Below are 21,018 nucleotides of genomic sequence, written 5' to 3'. Positions count from 1 at the left end.
CCTTTAGCAGGTTATCTTATGACTTTGTGCCTCAGTTTTTCCTTCTCTAAAGTTTGGAGAATAGATTCAGCCTGTTAGGAGAGTTCAGAAGATTAAGTGAAATAATATGTGTATTCAGAAGAATGCCTGGTACTTGAGAAACTCTCCATAAATGTTAGCTATTATTACTAGAATAATCTTTAGGCAAGATAAATTCTAATCTTAAAAGGTTGTATAATAGAGTTCCATTCATGCCCCACACATAAATTTATTTCCACTTTCATATGGCTTTTAGAAGAATTGAATACTTGATTTCCTGTGGCAGGAAACAGAGAGACAAGCACCCGTCTATGTGGTGATGACCTTGTTCTATTTAAAGAATACATTAATCTAGCAGCTAATTATTGCCAGGAGGAACAGTTTAAGCACAACTGTGCCAAAATCAAATTTTTCAGTTTGGAAGATGTTCTTTCGAACCTAAATGGATACTACTTTCAAAGTATTCAAAATGCTAACTTTTAATTGTTTGCAGGGCAGTGTATTGATAGTTACATCACTTGGCAGGCCCCTTCAGATATAGTTTTACTCAATTACATACAATCTTGTTAAATGGGTACAGTGGGTAACTGATAATTCTTGCTGGCAAAAATCTTGCTCTCTAAGATCCTACCTTCCATACTTAAAGGAGCAAGACTTACAAGTTTCCATGAATTCTGTTCAATCATTTGTGCAAATCTAATAAGGCTTACATAAAAATAGAAGCCTCAGCCTTGCTGGCAGGTACTCCTGTGAGCTGCCTCTGGACAGCAGAAACAGTGCTCAGTGTTGGCAAGAATGGAAGTCAGACCCTTTAGTTACGACCTTATGTCAACTTACCTAGTGTCTAAAATGTATGTGCCAGTGAATTGCAAGAAAAATTCACATTTCAGCTATTCATCAGTAACTCAGGGTTCAAGTACAAGACTCCTGTCAGAAGCCTGGTTGACATCAGATTGTACCACTTTAAGAAGAACAATTGTGACCAGTGTCAGTGAGTACTTAGGACAATTAGTTCTCTAATATACTACGGGTAGTAAGAATTAGTACACATGGGAATATTTAACAAAATCTTTAAATGTGAATACTTACTGACTCACCAATTTGACTTCTAAGGATTTATTCCAAACAAATAATCTGACAACCACACAGATTATAAATACAAGGATGTTCACTTAGGAATTGTTTATAAGACAAACAATTGGAAAATAACTCAGTTCAAAATATAAAATAGGTTAAAATGATTATGGCATTGGCCTTAGAATTATACATAGTTATTAAAAGGAAAATTTAGGGGTACCTGGGTTGCTCAGTTGGTTATGAGTCTGACTCTTGATATTGGCTCCGGTCATGATCTCACAGTTTGTGAGATTGAGCCCCATTTCGGGCTCTGTGCTGACAGGGCAGAGCCTGCTTGGGGTTCTCTCTTTCTATCTTCCCCTCCCCTGCTCACACATGCATGCTCTATCTCAAAATAAACAAAATCAACTTAAAAAAAGGGAAAACTTAGATGTATTTAAGTATTGACATAAAAAGATGTCTGTGATGTAAATTTCAAACACCAGGTGCATAGTATAATCTCATTTGTATTTGTGTATGTTTATATATAATATATACATATATGTAAATATATATATTACATATGTATATATTTAAAATTTTTTTAATGATTATTTATTTTTGAGAGAGAGAAACAGAGCGCAAGCAGCAGAGGGGCAGAGAGAGATGGAGACACAGAATCCGAAGCAGGCTCCAGGCTCTGAGCCGTCAGCACAGAGCCTGACGCAGGGCTCAAAGTCAAGAACTGCGAGATCATGACCTGAGGTGAAGTCAGTCACTTAACCAACTGAGCACCCAGGTGCCCCCATATATATACATTAGAAAGCTATGCACTGAAAGGTTAACAATGGTACCACTGAATGTTTGAGATTATGAGTAATTTTTCATTTCTTCTTGCTATTTTGTATTTTGTTAAACATTATCAGTATGTATCACTTTTGTTAATCAGACAAAAACAGCCATTATTAAAAATGCAAGCCCAGGTGATAGCACTTTTATCTGAGGACAGTCCAAAATACATACCATGATTCACAAATTCAGAATCATACAGAATCTCTAAGATGTTTCTTTGCATCTTGTATCAATGTAGGAACAGGCAAACACAAATGCCTTTAGAAAACAGGTAGGCAAAGTAAATAAGCGTAGACAAGGTATGAAGCAATAGGGAGGGGAAGTGACCATGGTTAACTACAGAGCACATATCCAGTCCAAAGGCATTCAAATTCAAAAAAATTTCAAAGCACTCAAAAAACATCTGCAGGCTGACTCTGAACAGTAAGCTGCTAATAAGGGCCTTTGCCATATATATCCAAATGTGCAATATAGATTACTGTAACTCTCAGAATACCTCAACTTGACTTCATTCTCTCCCCATCTCCTGAAGTTGGTTTATGTGGTATCTATAAAGGAGACTAATTTTTCATATTTGTAAAATTATCTTACTAAAATTTAACACAAGAGAATTTTGTTTCTCCTGATAAACTTGTCTGCATCCTTCCATAACAGAATAAAAGCAACGGATTTAATTGGCTTTCCCTTTTTGTTACTTGTTGTTCTAGAAAACTCAGAAATCACCCTTAGCTTAGATGTTTCTGTCCCAAGCGTCTTTCCCCCTCCATCACTGAGTTCTTATTCACTTGCTTTGATGGCTATAGTATATGCATTATTATATTAGACTATATGTGTATATACCACTTGAAATACTTCTGAAATTCAGATTGGATAGAAGGAAGTAGAAATGAATTAATATACTGAAAAGATAATATTACATAATAATTGTAATGATTTGTACACCTGCTTTATATACTTTGGTATTATCCCTATTTATTGGCCAAATTTTAAACTATAAAATATACACTGCAAATAAAATATGGAGAATATAACAGCTCACATGGAAAAGAATCAGGAAAACAACAGGTGAAAAAAGAATCTGTAAAGGGTAGGAAGTGGAATAAAAAATGTGCAATAATTACATGGTAGAATATGTGTGTGCAGGCACCATGGCGTCAAAAATAAGATAAAACATGGGGCGCCTGAGTGGCTCAGTTGGTTGAGTGTCCAACTTCGGCTCAAGTCATGATCTCATGGTTTGTGAGTTCAAGCCTCACGTCGGGCTCTCTGCTGACAGCTCAGAGCCTGGAGCCTGCTTCGGATTCTGTCTCCTTCTCTCTCTGCCCCTCCCCACTTGTGCTCTGTCTCTCAAAAATAAATAAATGTAAAAAAAATTTTTTTTAAAGATGAAACAAATAGCATCTTTCTTAGGAAGCTTATACCCTTACAGGGGACTCAAAACCTACCTGTGAATATGTGTGTCTGCACAGTCCACCTGCCATCCCCCCTCCAGGTCTTGTGCCTGCTTTCTGCTCCCCCAGGCTTCTCTATCTACCTCTAGCTGCTTCTTCCTGCCTACCCACCATTAACCTCTTTCTCATAAACCGGAAATGAGAATACAAATGTTCCTCAAACATAAAGTTTTAGAACTAAGATGTTTATTAAAAATTAAAAATTGATGGTAATTATCAAAATGAAATGTGCTAAGATTAGTATTAAAATTAATTATAAATATTTTAAATGGCATTTTGTTTTTACATTTATGAGCTGCTCCTTTTTTAGAAAGAGAAATTTCAAGGATCAGTGAAATGCTGGCAAATTCCTTAAACAAAGTCTTATATAAAGTCAAGGCATGTGCTGAGTCAAAAGTGCAACTGTGATGGTAAAAAGCCAAGCAATATTCTGCTTAATCAGATATACATATGACAAAGTACATTAACCAGTCTCTTGTTTTCATTGCCTAGCGAAATAAATTTCAATTTAAAGAAATAAAACCCAAATATACCAATATAAGCTGGTTACTTATTTAAAAAAAAGCTTTCCTTGCTTATTTATGTGAACTCTCATTTAAATGGAATAAAACAAAACATCTTAGAAATTAATTTAGTAAGACAAGGGTCTTACATAATAAATCACACCTCCCCCAATTCTACTTAGACTATTCTGAACACTTAATTAGTGGCTAATGGCCAGAAAACTTTAAAAAGTAAAAGTTGGATGAGAAAATAATATCATACCAGTGACTAAATAGCATCTAGGATAAAGTTAAGGCTTTCTAAAAACATTTCAGGGTGTAAAATCAAAGAAAATTGTGAGAGAAATTAATTATTTAGTAAAAGATAAAGAGAACAAGGTTTCATATACTTCTTAATCTAAGGAACAAGCAAAACTTATGAAAATGTGTTTTTTACCCCACAAGAAGAAAAGCACAGTGGAGTGTAAGTGACAATGGATATTTCTGAATTGATTAAAAAAATGAATATGGAAAGTGAAGTACAGCATCAGCATTCAATAAATATTAAAAGTCACAATGCATGTGCAGACTGACAATCTAGAAATAATTACTAATAGAGACAGAGAAAAATAGCACTGTCATCATTATCTTAAGATACCAAAGAAAATGAGATACAGTGATGAAAGCATATTCTACTCTCGTAAGATAGTACGGTGTGGTAGAATCATTGAGTACTGTGAAAACACTGGAAAGTTTCTACAAAAAGTCTGCAAGCTAGATGCATTCACTACGGCACTATAAAACCTACCCACTAAAGTTACTTATGAATGTCCAGAATGAATACCTAGAAACCCAGAGTCAACAAATTAGCGGCAAATTACAGAGAAAACAATCACATGGTGTCTGCAGTGCCATTTAAATAAAACTGCATCATGAAAGAGTCTGCAATGGTGCTGGCAGTGATTTTGAAGCAGCAGCAACAATCCATAAAAGGCTTCTTAATTTTCTTGTCATTTAAGAATTAAGCCACTTCCAGTGCACACAGATCCTACCAGGTGCACTAAATTGATGTCATTATGAGCCATCAGGAAATACCCACAGAGACCTGTACCAACATCGAGAAGTTTTGTTAAACAGCTGTGTGTTTTAATTGATTTGTATTATTTAAAATAGGAACAGTTAAAAGTCAGTTATCGGATGTTGTGTAAAAGAGATGCCTAAAGACTCCAGGGAGACTGAGTTCAGAAGAAAGCCAATCACTGGAACTTCACTTGAGCACTTAAGATTATTACTAGAGGAAGCACAATTAAATCATCAGTTTATCAGCCATCATTATAAATCACGAGGCAACACATCAAGCTTCATTATTTAAGACTCCTTAACCAGTGACTTCCTGCATCACCGAGAGTCAAAAGCAATCTCTTCACCAAAAGGTGTCTAAGGAGTTTTGTTTTTTGTTGTGTTTTCTTTTTTTTTTTACCCTGAGAGATTATCATGGAAATACAATGAAAACTCACTGAAATTAATTACCATATTTTTGCATGTTTTAGACATGATGAAGTCTTCAAAATGAAATTAATGGTATTTGGGATATGTAAAATGTGCATTGCACAGGTTCCTCTTAACTCTATTTCCTGCCAATATTTAATCCAGTTCTCATATACTTATAAGGGATCACACAAGGAAACATAACGAGTTTCTTTCCAACTTTATCTACCCAATCCCATTCATTTATTTGTACTCACTCAGCCTTCCCCAGACATGTGGGATCAAAAAACAAAGTACCTCAAAAGTTTTGGTTTCCAAACTTAAAGTACACAGTTCAGATGTTAGAAAATATGTGCAAGGAGATATGGCACAGGATGAGTTTTGTATGCAACCCTCTTTCTTAGTCTTCCCAACAACTCTTGGTAGATGCTGTCATTATCTTTAATGGAAAAATAAGACACAGAGAGTTTCTGTAATTTGCCCAAATTCATACAGCTAGTAAGCTGTGGTATTCACCCTGTCTGGCTCCAGCACCTTGATAAAGGCTCTGAAAGAAAGCAAGCCTCTTTTGCAGATGGGGGGGGTTAGTCTGGGCATGAACTGCACGACATGAATGGGCAACCAGCAACAACTTTTCAAACCAAAAAGCTACTTGGGTTATATCAAAATAACTCAGGGGCCAACTTAAAGAGACTTTCAGTGGCCAAACATGAGGCAAATCAAGCAACCATAAAGATAATTACTATAATGAATTGAAATGCATAAAACATTTACATCCACAAGTCCACAAAGATACATAAGAAAAATTTCTTGGTCACCTTAGGATGCTAGAGAACCAGCTCATTATCTTAAATGCTAGAACATTTACCCTGCATTTTCTATACGAAACATACCTCAAGTAACTAAGCTGGTGAAGGAAACTGCTGTTATAAAGCAGTCCAGCTCATAAATAATGGATGATAGAAATAGAACATCACTATTTTGCAACCCCTAATGAGTTAATGGATCTAGGCAATAATCATGAATGGCTTCTAACAACACAAAAAAGAAAGATAACCAAACATTATGTGCCTCTTGATAGAAGTATCCAGAATCATCTATGAAGTATTCATGCCCCCAAAAACAAACCTGAATCTGATCAAGCCTCCAGGTCTAACTACAGGTTTAAGGAAAACGCAGGAAGGAACACACCAAACAACATCACAGAGATACAATCAGAAACAAAACAAAATAAAACAAAACAATAACAACAAAACAACAGACTACAAATACTACAGGACCAAAAACCTTGTTTCTCCAACAAAAATTTGTGAGGAAAAAAAGAGAGAGAGGGGAATGAGAATCTTAGTTTCAAAAGTGTTAAGGGTTGTTAAACATTTTAATTTATAAGCCTTATTTGAATCCTGATTCAAAGAAACTATAAAAAAACAATTATGAAAATTTAAGCATCAATTGCTTACTTAATATTAAGAAATTATTAATTTATTTGTGATAATAGAAATGTGGCTATGTTATTTTTAAGAGTTCTTATCTTTTTTTAAACTTTTTATTTTGAGATAACTGTAGAATCACATGTAGTCATAAAAATGATACAAAAAGATCATTCATGGGGCACCTGGGTGGCTCAGTTGGTTAAGTGTCTGACTTCAGCTGAGGTCATGATCTCACAGTTCATGGGTTCAAGCCCCACGTTGGGCTCTGCAGTGACAGTTCAGAGTCTGGAGCCTGCTTCAGATTCTGTCTTCCTCTCTCTCTGCACCTCCCTAACTTGTTCTCCCTCTCTCTCTCAAAAATAAATAAACATTTAAAAAAAAAAAGATCATTCATACCCTTCACCCAGTTCCCCAGTGGTAACATCTTATATATATATAGTACAATATAGTACAATATCACAACCAAGATACTAACATTGATGCACTCAGTTACAGGATATTTCCATTGATACAAGGCTCCCTCGTGTTGCCTTTTATAGCCATACCCTCTTCCTTCCCAGGAAGACCTTCTTCTCTAACACCCAACAACCACAGATTCATTCTCTAATCTATAATTTTGTCACTTAAAAAATGTTAGATTAAATGGAATCATATACTATGCAACCTTTTGAGGTTGGCTTTTTGTACTGAGAATAATTCTCTGGACACTCATCCAGGTTGGTCAGCATATCAGTAATTGGTTCCTTTGTATTACCTAGTAGTATTCCCTAGTAAGGGTGTACCACTTTGTTTAATCTCCATGCTCTGAAGGACATCAGAGTTGTTTCCATTTGTGCTATTATGGATATAGCTTCTATAAACACTGGTGCAAAGCCCTTATATTTTACAGATACATACTTAAATTTTTATGGATGAGATATCATATCTAGGATTTGCTTTAAAAAATTCCAGATTGGGTAAGACACTAAAATAAATAAGATTGACCATTAGTTTTTAAATGTATTATACTATTACCTCTACTTTTGTATATGTTTATAATTTTCCATAATATAAAGTTGACAAACAAGAAACTAGTACAAAACAATTACTTATCTGACCACTTACACACACACACATACATAAACACACACATCTTCAAGTAAAATTGAAGGTATACTTTCTTATATTATGACTTTTAGTCTGTGCCAAGATCACAGGAGTTCTTTACCTAAAACAGCCCACACCTATGAGTGATCATTATTGTAACATTCATTGTACCAATTTGGGCAGATCCAACCTAGGCATCTGTTAACTTACTTTCAGAAGTTCTTTATTAGGCTACAGGGTTGAGATAATAGGTAATTCGTAATATTGGACAAAAGCAGGTAAGTAATCACCATAATCAAATGTATGAGATTCATTAGTGGCTTGTCGTCAAAAGAGAGCATTCATGTCTGACATGAACAGGTCCTTATCATCAAGACAAATGCTGAGAGAACAGAAGTGTGATTACTAAAGATGAAGAGCAACAAACTATATGAGCACAATCAAGCCTTAAAATGAAGTGAAATGCATTTTATATTATGTGAGGGCTGCTTTTGTCTTTAAGCCACTCTGGAGGACAGGATATTATTATCACGTTCAGTCTGCAAGCTAATGGCTCTTTAGTATAATTCTGCAAAACGCTATTTACCATTCAGTGTCGCCAATCTTCTATCAGCTCATTCTCCCCTAGTGCTGCATCACACCATCCCCATTACCCTACTGAGGACACCCTACTTTTTCTCCAGATGGGCTTTACAAAAATGAAGACCCACTCTCTCAAACATCTCAAGCAAAAAAAAGCATGCAAATACCAACTCATTAACAAATCTAGGATTAAAAGCCAAGACCTCCAAAGGAGATATTCATGATGACTTTCACATGTCAGGAATGCAAAGGCAACAAAAGAGTTTCCCTGGCAAGGTCTTTAAACACTGGACATGCACCGTGACAAGCAATTCTAAAGCTTAAACAAAGTTTGTTGCCAAAAGTGGGATACCTGTCCACAGATCAATCCCCATAAGACAAGTTCCAAAGGAACAACTAAATATTACAGTTGTGCCGTACTTTGGTGATACCAACCATCCCTCCCATTAAGTGAGCCCCACGCTTGGGTGTTAACAATCAGCGCTTATTGTGATTTCATCATTACTACTATACTATGACAGGTAGGAAAAAGATGGTCTGTTAATAAGCTGTCTATCTGCCACTTAAGTATCCACAAATGAAAAGATATTAGTCAATTTCTTTAAAAACAATCCATGTACAGATTGGTTCATTTGGCTGGTTTAGCAACTTAGGATTCTATCAATAGAAAGAAATCTGTTGGTAAAGTGGTATTAGGAAACTAAGAAAATACAGTTGAGTCCAAAGTCTTGTTCATAGGTCACAAGTCAGAACAGAGGCACATAGAATTAAAACCCAAAATGACACAGATCACCAGGAATTGTGCTATGGTCTTGCACTGAGATTAATAACAGGGCTGCTAGTGGCAGAAAAAGGAAAAGGATAAGAATTGGGCTCAGGAACAAAACGCAAAATGGAAATTAAAAGGAACAGACAAAAAAGGCACTAAAGTGAAATACATGTGTGTTTCGGGATCTTTGTTATCTATCTTTTGCCTCTACTTTTTGCCATCTTCCTGGACTCTTGTAACCAAACATTTTCTGGGTCCTGTGGATTCTGACACTACAGTATACATTTGGAGACAGTCTGTGGTCACTAGCAGAACAATGGAAGTTGAAACTCGTAGCACTCAATACTTAAAGGTTAATCTAAAACGCTTTGCATAGGGGCATTTTGTGGCTCAGTCAGTTAAGTGTCTGACTCTTGGTTTTGGCTCAGGTCATGATCATGGTTCGTGAGATCAAGCCCCATGTCTGGCTCCAGGTGTGGAGCCTGCTTAGGGGATTCTCTCTCTCTCTCTCTCTCTCTCTCCCTCCCTCCCTCTCTCTGCCCCTCCCCCACTTGTCCACACACTCTCTCTCCCTCAAAATAACCTTTAAAAAATAAAAAAAATCAGGGCGCCTGGGTGGTTCAGTCGGTTAAGCATTCTGACTTCAGCTCAGGACATGATCTCACAGTTTGTGGGTTCGAGCCTGGCATCAGGCTCTGTGTTGACAGCTCAGAGCCTGGAGCCTGCTTTGGATTCTGTATCCCCCTCTTTCTCTGCCCCTCCCCTGCTCATGCTCTGTCTGTCTCTATCTCTCAACAATAAATAAATGGTAAAAGAAAAACAAATTAAATAAATAAAATGCTTTGCATAAAATAAAACACTCTTGCCAAAAATCTTTATGATTGGATTTGCTTATATAACTCTTTATCCTTCTTCATAGCAACCACCCATGCCTGGTCTACACTACTGGAATTTCAGAGGGGGTCACTTTTGTGAGCTGAAGTGGTTTCAAGAAAGAAACATGAGAGAACAAAAAGGAAATATAAAGATAGAAAAAGGCAATAGGGAAGTCTTTAAGTCTGAAAAGAATTCTAAGAACAAAGTGCACAGAATAGCTTCTGGAAAATGGAAAGCCTTGTTCAGAAGGAGCTGAGGCTATATAGAGTGGAGTAGGAGTAGAAGATCAGCTCAGAAGGGTAGGAAGGAGCCAGGGGATGGCAGCCATAGAGCCCCAGTCAGGCATTTAGACCACATGGCATAGGCTTTTGGAAGCTACTGCAGGTTTACACATAGGCAAGATAAGTGCACCATGGTTAGGAGGATGTGACTAATGGTAGGAGCAGGGAGGGAAGGAGCAGACCTGAGGTTCAAGGGCTTACTAATTGTTCCAGGTGAGGCCACAGGACTAGATCTATGTGTGAGTGCAATGATGGGAAGGGAAAGGAAAGGATTAATTTCAGGGACTGTGTACTTAAACCTAGTTTTGTCCCTAATTAAAACCTACAAAATGGTCCTTTGGAGTCACTGTCAAAGAACTACTTACAAGATACTAAGGATTCTTATGCTGATTGGAAGGTAAACTGTCGTTATTATGATCAAACACATAAGAGAGCATAAAGATTTTAATGGCTGATAAGGTCATTTTTAAAGGAGGCTTTGATTAAGCTTAACAGAGGCTGGGAAAAAATAAGATTTTTGATATAAGTAAAAATCATTTTTAAGGAGACCATGATTGGTTGCAAGGTGAGGAGTATTTTTAAATTTCTAAAATAATTAACTGCTGATTTTAGCAAGGCAGTAATAATGACTTATATGATTGACAGATCTATTTTTCTCTACTTTTACAAATCTACTTTTTATATCTACTTTTGCAGATGCATTTTCTCTACTTTTTTCAGATCACTTATTGCAAACCTATTATTAATCAAAAGTTAATTTTTTGGCAAACGTACCTATGAGTAAAACTCTGAAGCACTGTAGATGACACAAGCTAAATCATGTACTTCTTAGTGAATATGCCAACTTAGTTTCTATTCTCATTTCCTTCATACATTTTTATTGACCGCTCGCTATATGATAAGTACCGTATCAGTGCTAGGTGTACCATAAAGAGAAAGAAAACAGGGTCTGCCCACATGGGAGCACACGGTATAATGACAAAGAAAGACATTAATATGTTTTTTAAAAACTATCCAAATATATAATTTAAAATTGTGATAAGCACTATAACGGAAAATTATAGGATGTTTTGAGAGTTTATAACAGGAAGGCTAAACCAACTCTGGATCTGAGAAGGTGTTTTAAAGGAAACTGTTTCTGAACTGAAATTTGTAAGGATATAGGGAAATGAAATAGGCAAAAAGAGTAGGGGAGAGAATACGAGAAGAAAATACGAGCAGAGGGAAAGAATGACATATAATAAAATAAAAATATTCTCTAACCTGTTGGGTAATAGCGTCCCATGGCTCCTGCAGCAGCCTTGTCTTATAGCACTCGTGGATTCCTTCCCATATGTCCTTCAGAGCTAAAGGTCTTCCATCTGCAAAAGTGTATGGTAAAGACTGTCAGTAATCCATTTGACACAATTGTGCTTGGTGTCTATCTAAAACTACTAGAAGAATATTATATTTTTTAAAAAAATCTTTGCTAGTACACATATTACTTATGTATCAAAGAGTGCTATAGGAATTACTATTTTCTTCCTGAGGGAAATTTAAACAGTCAAGCTTCTCTCCTTTGTAAGCATCTAGCAGTTAAATTATCTGCTCATTCATTGCCTATAGGAATTCTGAAAAATAAATAAAATCCAAATGTATTTTAGAGATGACTAATAGATACAAGCATAGGAAAAAGACCAGGTAGACAGACTTCCATATTCACAAGGGTGCACTACGAATACCTCTGAAATCTTAATACTCCCTCTAGTTCTTAAATCAAAGACCATACACATGCTTCATTCACTCTCTCATTGACTAAATATCTGTAATGTTCAAATCACACTGCTGAGTACCATGGGGAATAGAGAAAAGGAAAGCACACAGTTTCTCCTAGTAAGAAGCGTACCATTTGCTAGTGAAACTATGACAAAGTATATCGAGAGTATATTGATACTAAAACACTAGGTAGAAAGAGGTCACTGCCAAGACGAAAACTGCAATTCTCAGACAGTCCAGAGGAGGGAGCCATTAACACCCAGTGTTTGTGACAGGTGGAGAAGGAATAGTTAAGGCTGGAGGGACATGAGAAGGAATCAGTATGAAGAGATTAAGACAATGTCTAGTGAACAAGAGTTCTCTCTTCCTTTCTTTAAACAGCTTTGACAATTCACCTATATTCATAACAATCCAAATAATTTATTTTATGAAGGCCACTATGGCATAAGGTTAGTAGAGAAATAGGTGTCTAAATTGGCAAAATAAAGTAGTAAGAGAAAATTACCTAAAGACCTTGAAAGCACAAACTGCTGGCAGAAGGTGGTCTTACTACTAGAATTTAATGCTACTGTCCCACTCAGAGCTATCAAGTCCTCAGAACTTATGAGTGTGCTCCCTTCTTTAGGCAAGTGGAAAATAACACTTAAAGAAAGCTCATCAGTACGTCAAATCATTAGACCTGAAGAAGTATTTGGTCATCAGGTTACAATAAAACTCAGAGAAATAATCTACTCAAACCACACCCCCAAAAGCAAAAGGTATTTCATTCAGACTTATGGAGTTTAAGTAGAGATGGCGAAGTGTAAGAGAAGATCTCTGGACTTGGGAGTCCAGGCTGAGTTTGAATTCTGCTGTTGAATTCTGTTGTTGAATTCTGAGTTTGAACTCTGCTGTTTGAATTCAGCACTCTCTATGTGACTGCAAGCTATCTGGCTTTCAACCTTACCTGTAAATGAGGATAATTATCCTTTTCAAATTCTGTTCACGTGAACAGGTGTGCATCAGTGAACACACCTGGGACTGGGTCAGGCACACAGTCAGAGCTTAATACATAGTAGGTATCTCCTCCTAGCTCCCACTGAACGGCTCCAGTAACTTTCACACTACAAAGCTAAGGGATTCACTTAAGGGCCATTATTTCTTAGAATTTTCTCATGTTCCTACACCATGCACATTGTGTTTGATGATATAATACATTAATACCATAGGCAGGGCATTTCTCATGTTTGACCTGAAAAGTTGAACTTTTCCTCAACCTTTATTTTCAATAAATAGCAATAGAATATTTTGATACATTTTCAATAAGTATCTTCATCTTGGCATTTATCTGGCGGCAGGAGACCATTATCTTGTGATAAATAGTTTTATTTCATTGACATTTCCATGTCTGTAAAATGAACAAGATTTATTCATCCAATTAACATTTGAATGTCATGTTTAGCTACAAGTTAAAAACAAGCTGCCTTCAGTATCTGTGTTATATTGTTTTCTGAACACATTTACAGAGCAGGGCCAAACTTTGCCCTTAAGATAAGCACTACACATCTTCAAAATATGTATGTGCACACGTGTGTGTGTGTGTGCGCACTGATGTTCAAAGAGGGGAATAGGATCTTAAGTACTTCAATGTTAAAAAGTAAACCAAATAATAAAATTATAAACAGATGACATGCTTTTAAAATAATTTTCAGATGTCAAAGTTAGAAGAAATCAAGTCGTAGGAGAATAAAATGTTAGAGCTGGTATAATTACTCAATTTATCAATAAGGCAACCAAGGTCTTGGGAACCATACAACAGCCAAAATTATGCAGCCAGTTCATGACTGCACTGGAGGTGGAAGTGCCCTTCCTGCTGTTCCCTCAGACTCTGAGGGCGGAGACCAGGTTTATTCTTTCCCCACTATAGTCCCACAGTGCAGTTCCAAGCCCCATCACTCACACATTGCAAATGCTTTATAAATATTTACTGAATAAATGATAAATGAAAGGACACCCTACTTAATCTTATTTCCTCTAAGACAGAGAAAGGCTTTGCAGACCTAGAGAAGAATGCTGGGTTTAATGTCAATAACGATTTTAATTTTACTCCTTAAAATATTCCACCCAACAACCTAAGGATGGGGTAAGTGGTTCAGATATTACCACTGACAAAAACCCACATATTCTGCTGTAACCATTCATACAAAATGCAATAATCAGCAGCTAGCAGCAATGTGGAAAGACCCAGAACAAATGGTATAAAATATTTTCATCAGATTTGATGCTAGAATTGAGGGTATGTGACATAAATTTTCAGACAACTCCAAATTTACAGGGAAAAAAGCTAACATATTACAACAGAGGAATTAAAAAAATGATCTGCTCAACTTAGAATAACAGATAATTACAGAGTTAAAAATAATAAGTTCAAAGCATAAAAGGATGCATGATACTCCTATATGCATGTTTGTAACAGTGCTACCTACCTGCTAGAAAGAGAACAGTGTTTTTTAAGTGAATAGATGTGATTAAATCCTCTAACGCATTTACAGACTGTTTAAAAACACACGTATTAAGACGCCTGGCTGGCTCAGTCATTTGAGCATCCGACTCTTGATTTCAGCTCAGCTCGTGATCGTGAAGGTATGAGCTGTGACTGGGCACATGGTAAAGGCTTAGAGAAAAGAACCCACATCATATTTCATTAACTCATTATTGTCTTATGTGTATGTGGGAGGCTTGTGGGATCAAGCTCTGTGTCGGGCTGCACGCTGAGCATGCAGCCTGCTTGAGATTCTCTCTGTGTGTGTGTCTCTCTCTTTCTCCCTCTCTCTCTCTCCATGACTCATGCCATCTCTCTCTAAAATAAAAAAAAATATATTAATAATATGCTTTAAAAAAACATGAATTGGGTGCCTGGGTGGCTCAGCTGGTTGAGCGTAGGACTTTGGCTCAGGTCATGATCTCATGGCTCGTGAGTTCAAGGCCCATGTCGGGCTCTGTGCTGACAGCTCAGAGCCTGGAGCCTGCTTCAGATCTTGTGTCTCCCTCTCTCTCTGCCACTCCCTTGATCACGCTCTGACTCTCTCTCAAAATAAATAAATATTAAAAAAAAAAGGATTAATGATGCTTAAATGAGTGCTTATACTAGCTACTCTGACAAGAGTGCCAATCTCTCCAGCTTCTGCTGACCATTTCCACTGCAGATGATTTGGGAAATATAGCTTTGCCTCCCGCATACACATATGACAATAATAACTTAATGAATTATGATGTGGGTTCTTTTCCCTAACCCTTTATCATCAATGTGCCCAGTCACAGCTCTTACCCTCATGATCAAAGACATACAAAAGTTAGTTTTATGATCTTTTATGCAAAAACAAAAATTTTTGACCTAATCATAAAATATATTCAAAATATTATTGTGACTCTAATTATTTCAAAACCAAATGGAAACTTCAGAAATTCCAGTGAAACCATTAAACTGAGATCATCAAATAGATTTAAAAAATCATGTCATAGAAGTAGAGCTTAAATGTTACAGTTCTTTAAAGAACTTTGTGATTTTTTTTTAAATTTTAGACAGAGCATGCACAAGCTGGGGAGAGGGAGAGAGAGAGAGAGAGAGAGAGAGAGAGAGAGAGAATCCCAAGCAAGCTCCATTCTCAGTGCAGAGCCCAACATGGGGCTCGATCCCATGACCCTGAGATCATGACCTGAGCTGAAATCAAGGGTCAGACATTCAAATGACTGAGCCACCCAGGTACCCCTGGACTTTGTGATTTTGAATCTATCTATTTATGAAAACCAAAGACCTGGGGCGCCTGGGTGGCTCAGTCAGTTAAGCGTCGGACTTCAGCTCAGGTCATGATCTCGCGGTCCATGAGTTTGAGCCCCACGTCGGGCTCTGGGCTGATGGCTCAGAGCCTGGAGCCTGCTTCTGGTTCTGTGTCCCCCTCTCTCTTTGCTCTGTCTCTCTCTGTCTCAAAAATAAATAAACGTTAAAAAAAAATTAAAAAAAAAAAAGAAAGAAAACCAAAGACCTGAAACTTTAACTTAACATAAAATCGTGGGCATAAGTAAATATTTAGTTAAGCTCATGAAACACATTATAATGTGCCTTCATGTTCAGTTGAAGGTATCTTCAATCAGAAACTTTAAATCATGCTAAGAGGGTCTATTTTTTCTGTCTGGCCTCAGTCAGATATGACATAAGCATACTCAATCAACAACTCCCTAGTTTTAGACCTAAGATATTCGATAGCACCAATTTTAACATGCTTAGAAATCTCATTAATCACACTGAGGCTGAGAAGCTCAGTAAAATCCCTTGCATACTTGAAAAATTGAAGTAGAAGCTGAAATAATTTCAGCGGCAACCTACAAAGCAAGCATGGTAAATTAAGGTCATTTATTTAACAAGTGTTAATAGAGTGCCTACTGTGTGCCTCTATCTCCTGGAATGACAATACACATCTGAGCTAAAGGAATATTCTGTCAGCAACCTAGAATGTCAATGACAAAAGAAGAAGAGACATTGGATGAAAAATAGAATAATTAAAAAGTACAATCTTTAGCAACTGCCAGTAGCATTTAATTTAACAATTTTCATATAAAATCTCTCAATTGAATAATAACCTACATGTCAAGTAATCTATATATTACTCAAAATGTGCGGCTCTCTAAATTAAATTTCTCAGGGCTATTAGTTTTCATGAATCAAATAACAGCATGAGATATTTCACCGGCACCACCTAACTCTAGCACAAGCACGCAGAAGTCACCTTTATCCTATTGTGCATGGTTTCACTAAAATTTCATAACTCCTAAAATGAAGATTACAGAGAGTATACATTATTTACAGTAAGTTGAATAATAATGTTCTGAACGTGGTCACTAGAAATAAAAAGGAAAGGGTGTATTATTCACAATGAAATCTGTCATTATTCAATATACTGTCTTCAAGAGAGGTTTGAAGGATATAAAATTCATGTCATACTCCACAGTAAGGCAGAGATGATGCTCCACCAAAGGGGAAAATTCATTTTGCTTCAGTGAGAAAATTATATTGTGATATGAAATGAGTGTTAATTGTTCATGTACATTCATACCAGAAACTATGCTGCCTAATTCTGTAATTTTTATTTATTCCTATGTACATTTCTATCATTTTGTGTCTTTATTAATCTCAGGAAACCTAAAAAAAATATTCCAAAAATACAGATTATGGAAACTTCTCTTTACTTACATACGACATCAGTTAACCTACATGTTTCCTAAATTTTGGTTACTGCATCATGCAGTAAAAAATGAGCTAAAGAGTTTGAGTCTCAACCCCATAATTTTCTATGTACCTTTGAATAAATCATTTAACCCCTCCGAGCACTCAGTTTTTATGCATGTGCACAAGGATAATACCAGCTCCTATTTTACAATGTTATTGTGAGGATCAAGATACACACCACACCTAGCATTATTTTTTTAATGTTATTTATTTATTTATTTATTTATTTATTTATTTATTTATAGCCCAATGCAGGGCTCAATCTCACTAACCACCATGAGATCATGGCCTGAGCGGAAATCAAGAGTCAGAAGTTTAACCAACTAAGCCACCCAGGTGCCCCAACACAGCTAGCATTATTGAAAGGTACTACATGCCAAGCCCCATTTCATGTATCAGCTTACAAACCTCAAAACTCTATGAAGTAGGTATTACTACTATGATTATTATTATCTCAAAAAAACTGCAGTTCGTTAGTAGCAGAGCTAGGAATCAGAACCAATGCTTTCTGGCTCCAGACCCTGCACTTTTACCGCTACACTCTGTCGCTACCCAGGAGCTCTGTGCAAACCATAAAGCAATGCACTCATATTGGTCATGCTGTTGTAGTTGTCACTAGTGGTCTCCACTAACACTGCCTAACCTAGGAGTATCTAGAATTTTGCCTTTCCTGGGTTTCTTACTAGGCTGTCCTGCTCTTTCACTCATCACTGCATGGACAAATCCCAAGTCCAGCCAAGATCTCTCTTAATCACTCCAGCTCAAGATAATCTCTGCTCTCTGAGCCCTGGTAGCAGTTTTCCCCCCAGCCTTACTGAGATATAATGGACATATAAAATTGTGTAACTTTAAGGTATACAACATGACTTAATATATGTATATATTAGGAAATGTTTACCACAAAAGGTTAGTTATCACATCCATCACCTCGCATAGTTAACCATTTGTATGTGTGTGGTTAGAACATTTAGAATGTACTCTCTTAGTTAACTTTCAGGTGTACAATAAAATATTGTTAATGATAGACACCATGCTGTATATTAGATCCCCAGAACTACTTATCTTATAAATGAAAATCTGTACCCTTGAGCCAACATTTCCTCATTTCCCCTACTGCCCAGCCCCTGGCAACCACCGATCTACTCTTCGTGGTGGCAATTTTTACCTCTATTATGGCTATTAACATATTGTCCTTGTTAGTGAATTTCAGACCTGTCTTGTTTCCCTCACTAGACCATATGCTCCTTGAGGGCATCATCCATCTCTGATTTCCTTTATTCATCTCTGTATTCCACAGACACCTTCATGCCTTGTGCACAAATATTTTTGAATGGTTGGATAGATGAACATTCAACATTATTCCTACAGCAATTAGCACAATTACTACTAAGAATAAAGACTGAACAATCATGATAAAAAAAATCACAATTTATATTAAAAAAAAACATGCTTGGGGGCACCTGGCCAGCTCAGTCAGTTCAGCGTCCAACTCATGATTTCCACTCAGGTCATGATCTCACGGTCATGAAATTGAGCCTTGCATGGGGCTCTGCACTGAGTATGGGGCCCGTTTGGGATTCTTTCTCTCTCTGCCCCTCCCCCATGTGCCTCTCTCTCTCTCAAATTAATTAATTAATTAATTAATTAATTTAAAAAACATGATTATATAAATCTATAGTATTAAGTAGATGCAGATAGAGTGGATATTTTATTTTTCAGTATCCAAACATACTTGCAACTTGGGAGAGAAATTCCAAAATAAGTAGAAGGCAGAGCCCCACTTCTCACCACTAAAGCCAAAGGAAGGCACACATTCCTGTCATTCTAATGCATTCAGATAACTCTAAGTTCTACCTTTCCAAGAAATCCTTTTTTGTTTATCATGGTCAGCTCCAATTATTTGCAACCAAGTATACCTAACAAATATAGCCCAGACAAATGGTTTAAAAGACTTGCTTAATCATTATGTATTTTTAAAATTACCAGTGCAAATTTTTTAAATGTTATATATTTGTCTAGTAATTTGAGTAGAAAACAAATATATCTTTCAATTACATGAGAAAGTGTATGTATGTTGCAATCTATTTTTATGAGAAATATGGCCAACAGGACAAAAAGGAGTAATTTTTTAATGTTTGTTTATTTATTTATTTATTTATTTATTTATTTTTATGTAGTTTTTTAATGTTTACTTTTGACAGACAGAGAGAGAGATACACACACAGGGCGAGCAAGGGAGGGGCGGAAAGAGAGGGAGACACAGAATCTGAAGCAGGCTCCAGGCTTCGAGCTGTCAGCACAGAGCCTGACATGGCGCTCCAACCCACGAACCACAAGATCATGACCTGAGCTGAAGTTGGATGCTCAACCAAAGGAGTCACTGAGACACCCTAATGTTTATTTATTTTTGAGAGAGAGAGAGAGAGAGACAGAATCCGAAACAGGCTCCAGGCTCTAAGCTGTCAGCACAGAGCTTGACACAGGGCTTGAACTCATTAACTGTTAAATGGTGCCCTGAGCTGAAGCAGGACACTTATTGAGGTAGGACACTATTGAGCCACTCAGAAGCCTCCAAAAGTACTGATTTTGAGTCACCATAAACAGTCCACATATTGTGTTAAAAACTAGTAATAATGCAAGTGATGCTATAATCTCTCATTTAAATTAAGTTAAATACTTACCTAGTGGAAGTACATACAAAACCTTCTTGAGGAATTTCTTAATCAGAAAATGTCCCAAGGGAAGCAACGTTGGATCCACAACATACCCAAGATACCGATTTTGAATTGATACCTACCTATTCATCAGCACTCCAAGGACCAAATCACCAGATGAATATCTACGAGGTTAGGTCTACTAGTTCTGAAACAGAAGGCACTCTACCCAAAGTGTTCTGAGGCTTTGATTCCAACCTCATGGTCCGGCATCCCAGTACTCAGCATTTTGGACTCCTGTCTCTCTTCAAACCTCGGTACCTCCAGCACTTGGACCTACTATGCTGTATAGAAGTACCTTGAGTATCCATCTAACTTGATCCTCTCCCTACAGAAAAGGCAGTCTCCACCTTCTTAGCATAGCACCTAATATATGGATTTAAAGAACTCTGCTTTGATGACTTTAAAGAAGGAGGAAAGCAATAACCTAGCTTCAAATTGAACAGTGGTATTTTTTCACCAGATTTAGAAAATAGGCAAATGAGTTTTTGTGCTGTGCATACAGTATGCACTCATGTATGTTTTTAAAGGCTGTTTCACATAGGACCCATTTGCCAAGAGTAAGCAAAGAAATATTTCTTCTTTATGGAGCACAACACAAGCATCCACCTGTCTAGGAAAGCTAAAACATAGTCTCTCACAGGTAAGAAAATAAACTTACCTTTTCATGTCTTCTTTTCATCTCTGGATCCACTTAAAATCTGTTGCTTTTTGTGAATGTGGTGTTTTGTACTAACACAAGTTAGAATGAACCTTTTGGCTAATTAGCTCTCCCTGTAGTTTTGTTTCACATTTCTCTCACATTTTTTTCTTTAATACATTCTTAAACCAGGGCTTGATTTTTCAATGGGATTCTATTCCCATCATATGTCCTAAGCCAGCATCTTAACTCCCCATATTGTTTCAAGCATT

The 21,018-nt window shown here is 36.8% G+C and overlaps 1 protein-coding gene across 15 annotated transcripts in view; it reads right to left on the bottom strand.

Annotated features, from left to right (window-relative positions):
* ATG10 (autophagy related 10) overlaps window positions 1-21,018 on the bottom strand; it is a 427,978-nt gene that overhangs the window by 69,580 nt on the left and 337,380 nt on the right. For all 15 annotated transcript variants that reach the window (XR_003413818.2, XM_053224540.1, XM_053224550.1 and 12 more), the window contains one exon: window positions 11,638-11,735. Coding sequence is in view for 14 of the 15 variants with exons in the window: in XM_053224540.1 (XP_053080515.1) it covers window positions 11,638-11,735 (98 nt within the window). In the remaining variant the exon portion in view is untranslated. The remainder of the gene's footprint in view (window positions 1-11,637; window positions 11,736-21,018) is intronic.

This window comes from Acinonyx jubatus, chromosome A1 (genome assembly GCF_027475565.1).
Source record: "Acinonyx jubatus isolate Ajub_Pintada_27869175 chromosome A1, VMU_Ajub_asm_v1.0, whole genome shotgun sequence".
Taxonomy (NCBI): Eukaryota; Metazoa; Chordata; class Mammalia; order Carnivora; family Felidae; genus Acinonyx; species Acinonyx jubatus.
Note: the sequence above shows the minus strand (reverse complement) of the source record. Positions and strands in the feature narration are given on the sequence as shown.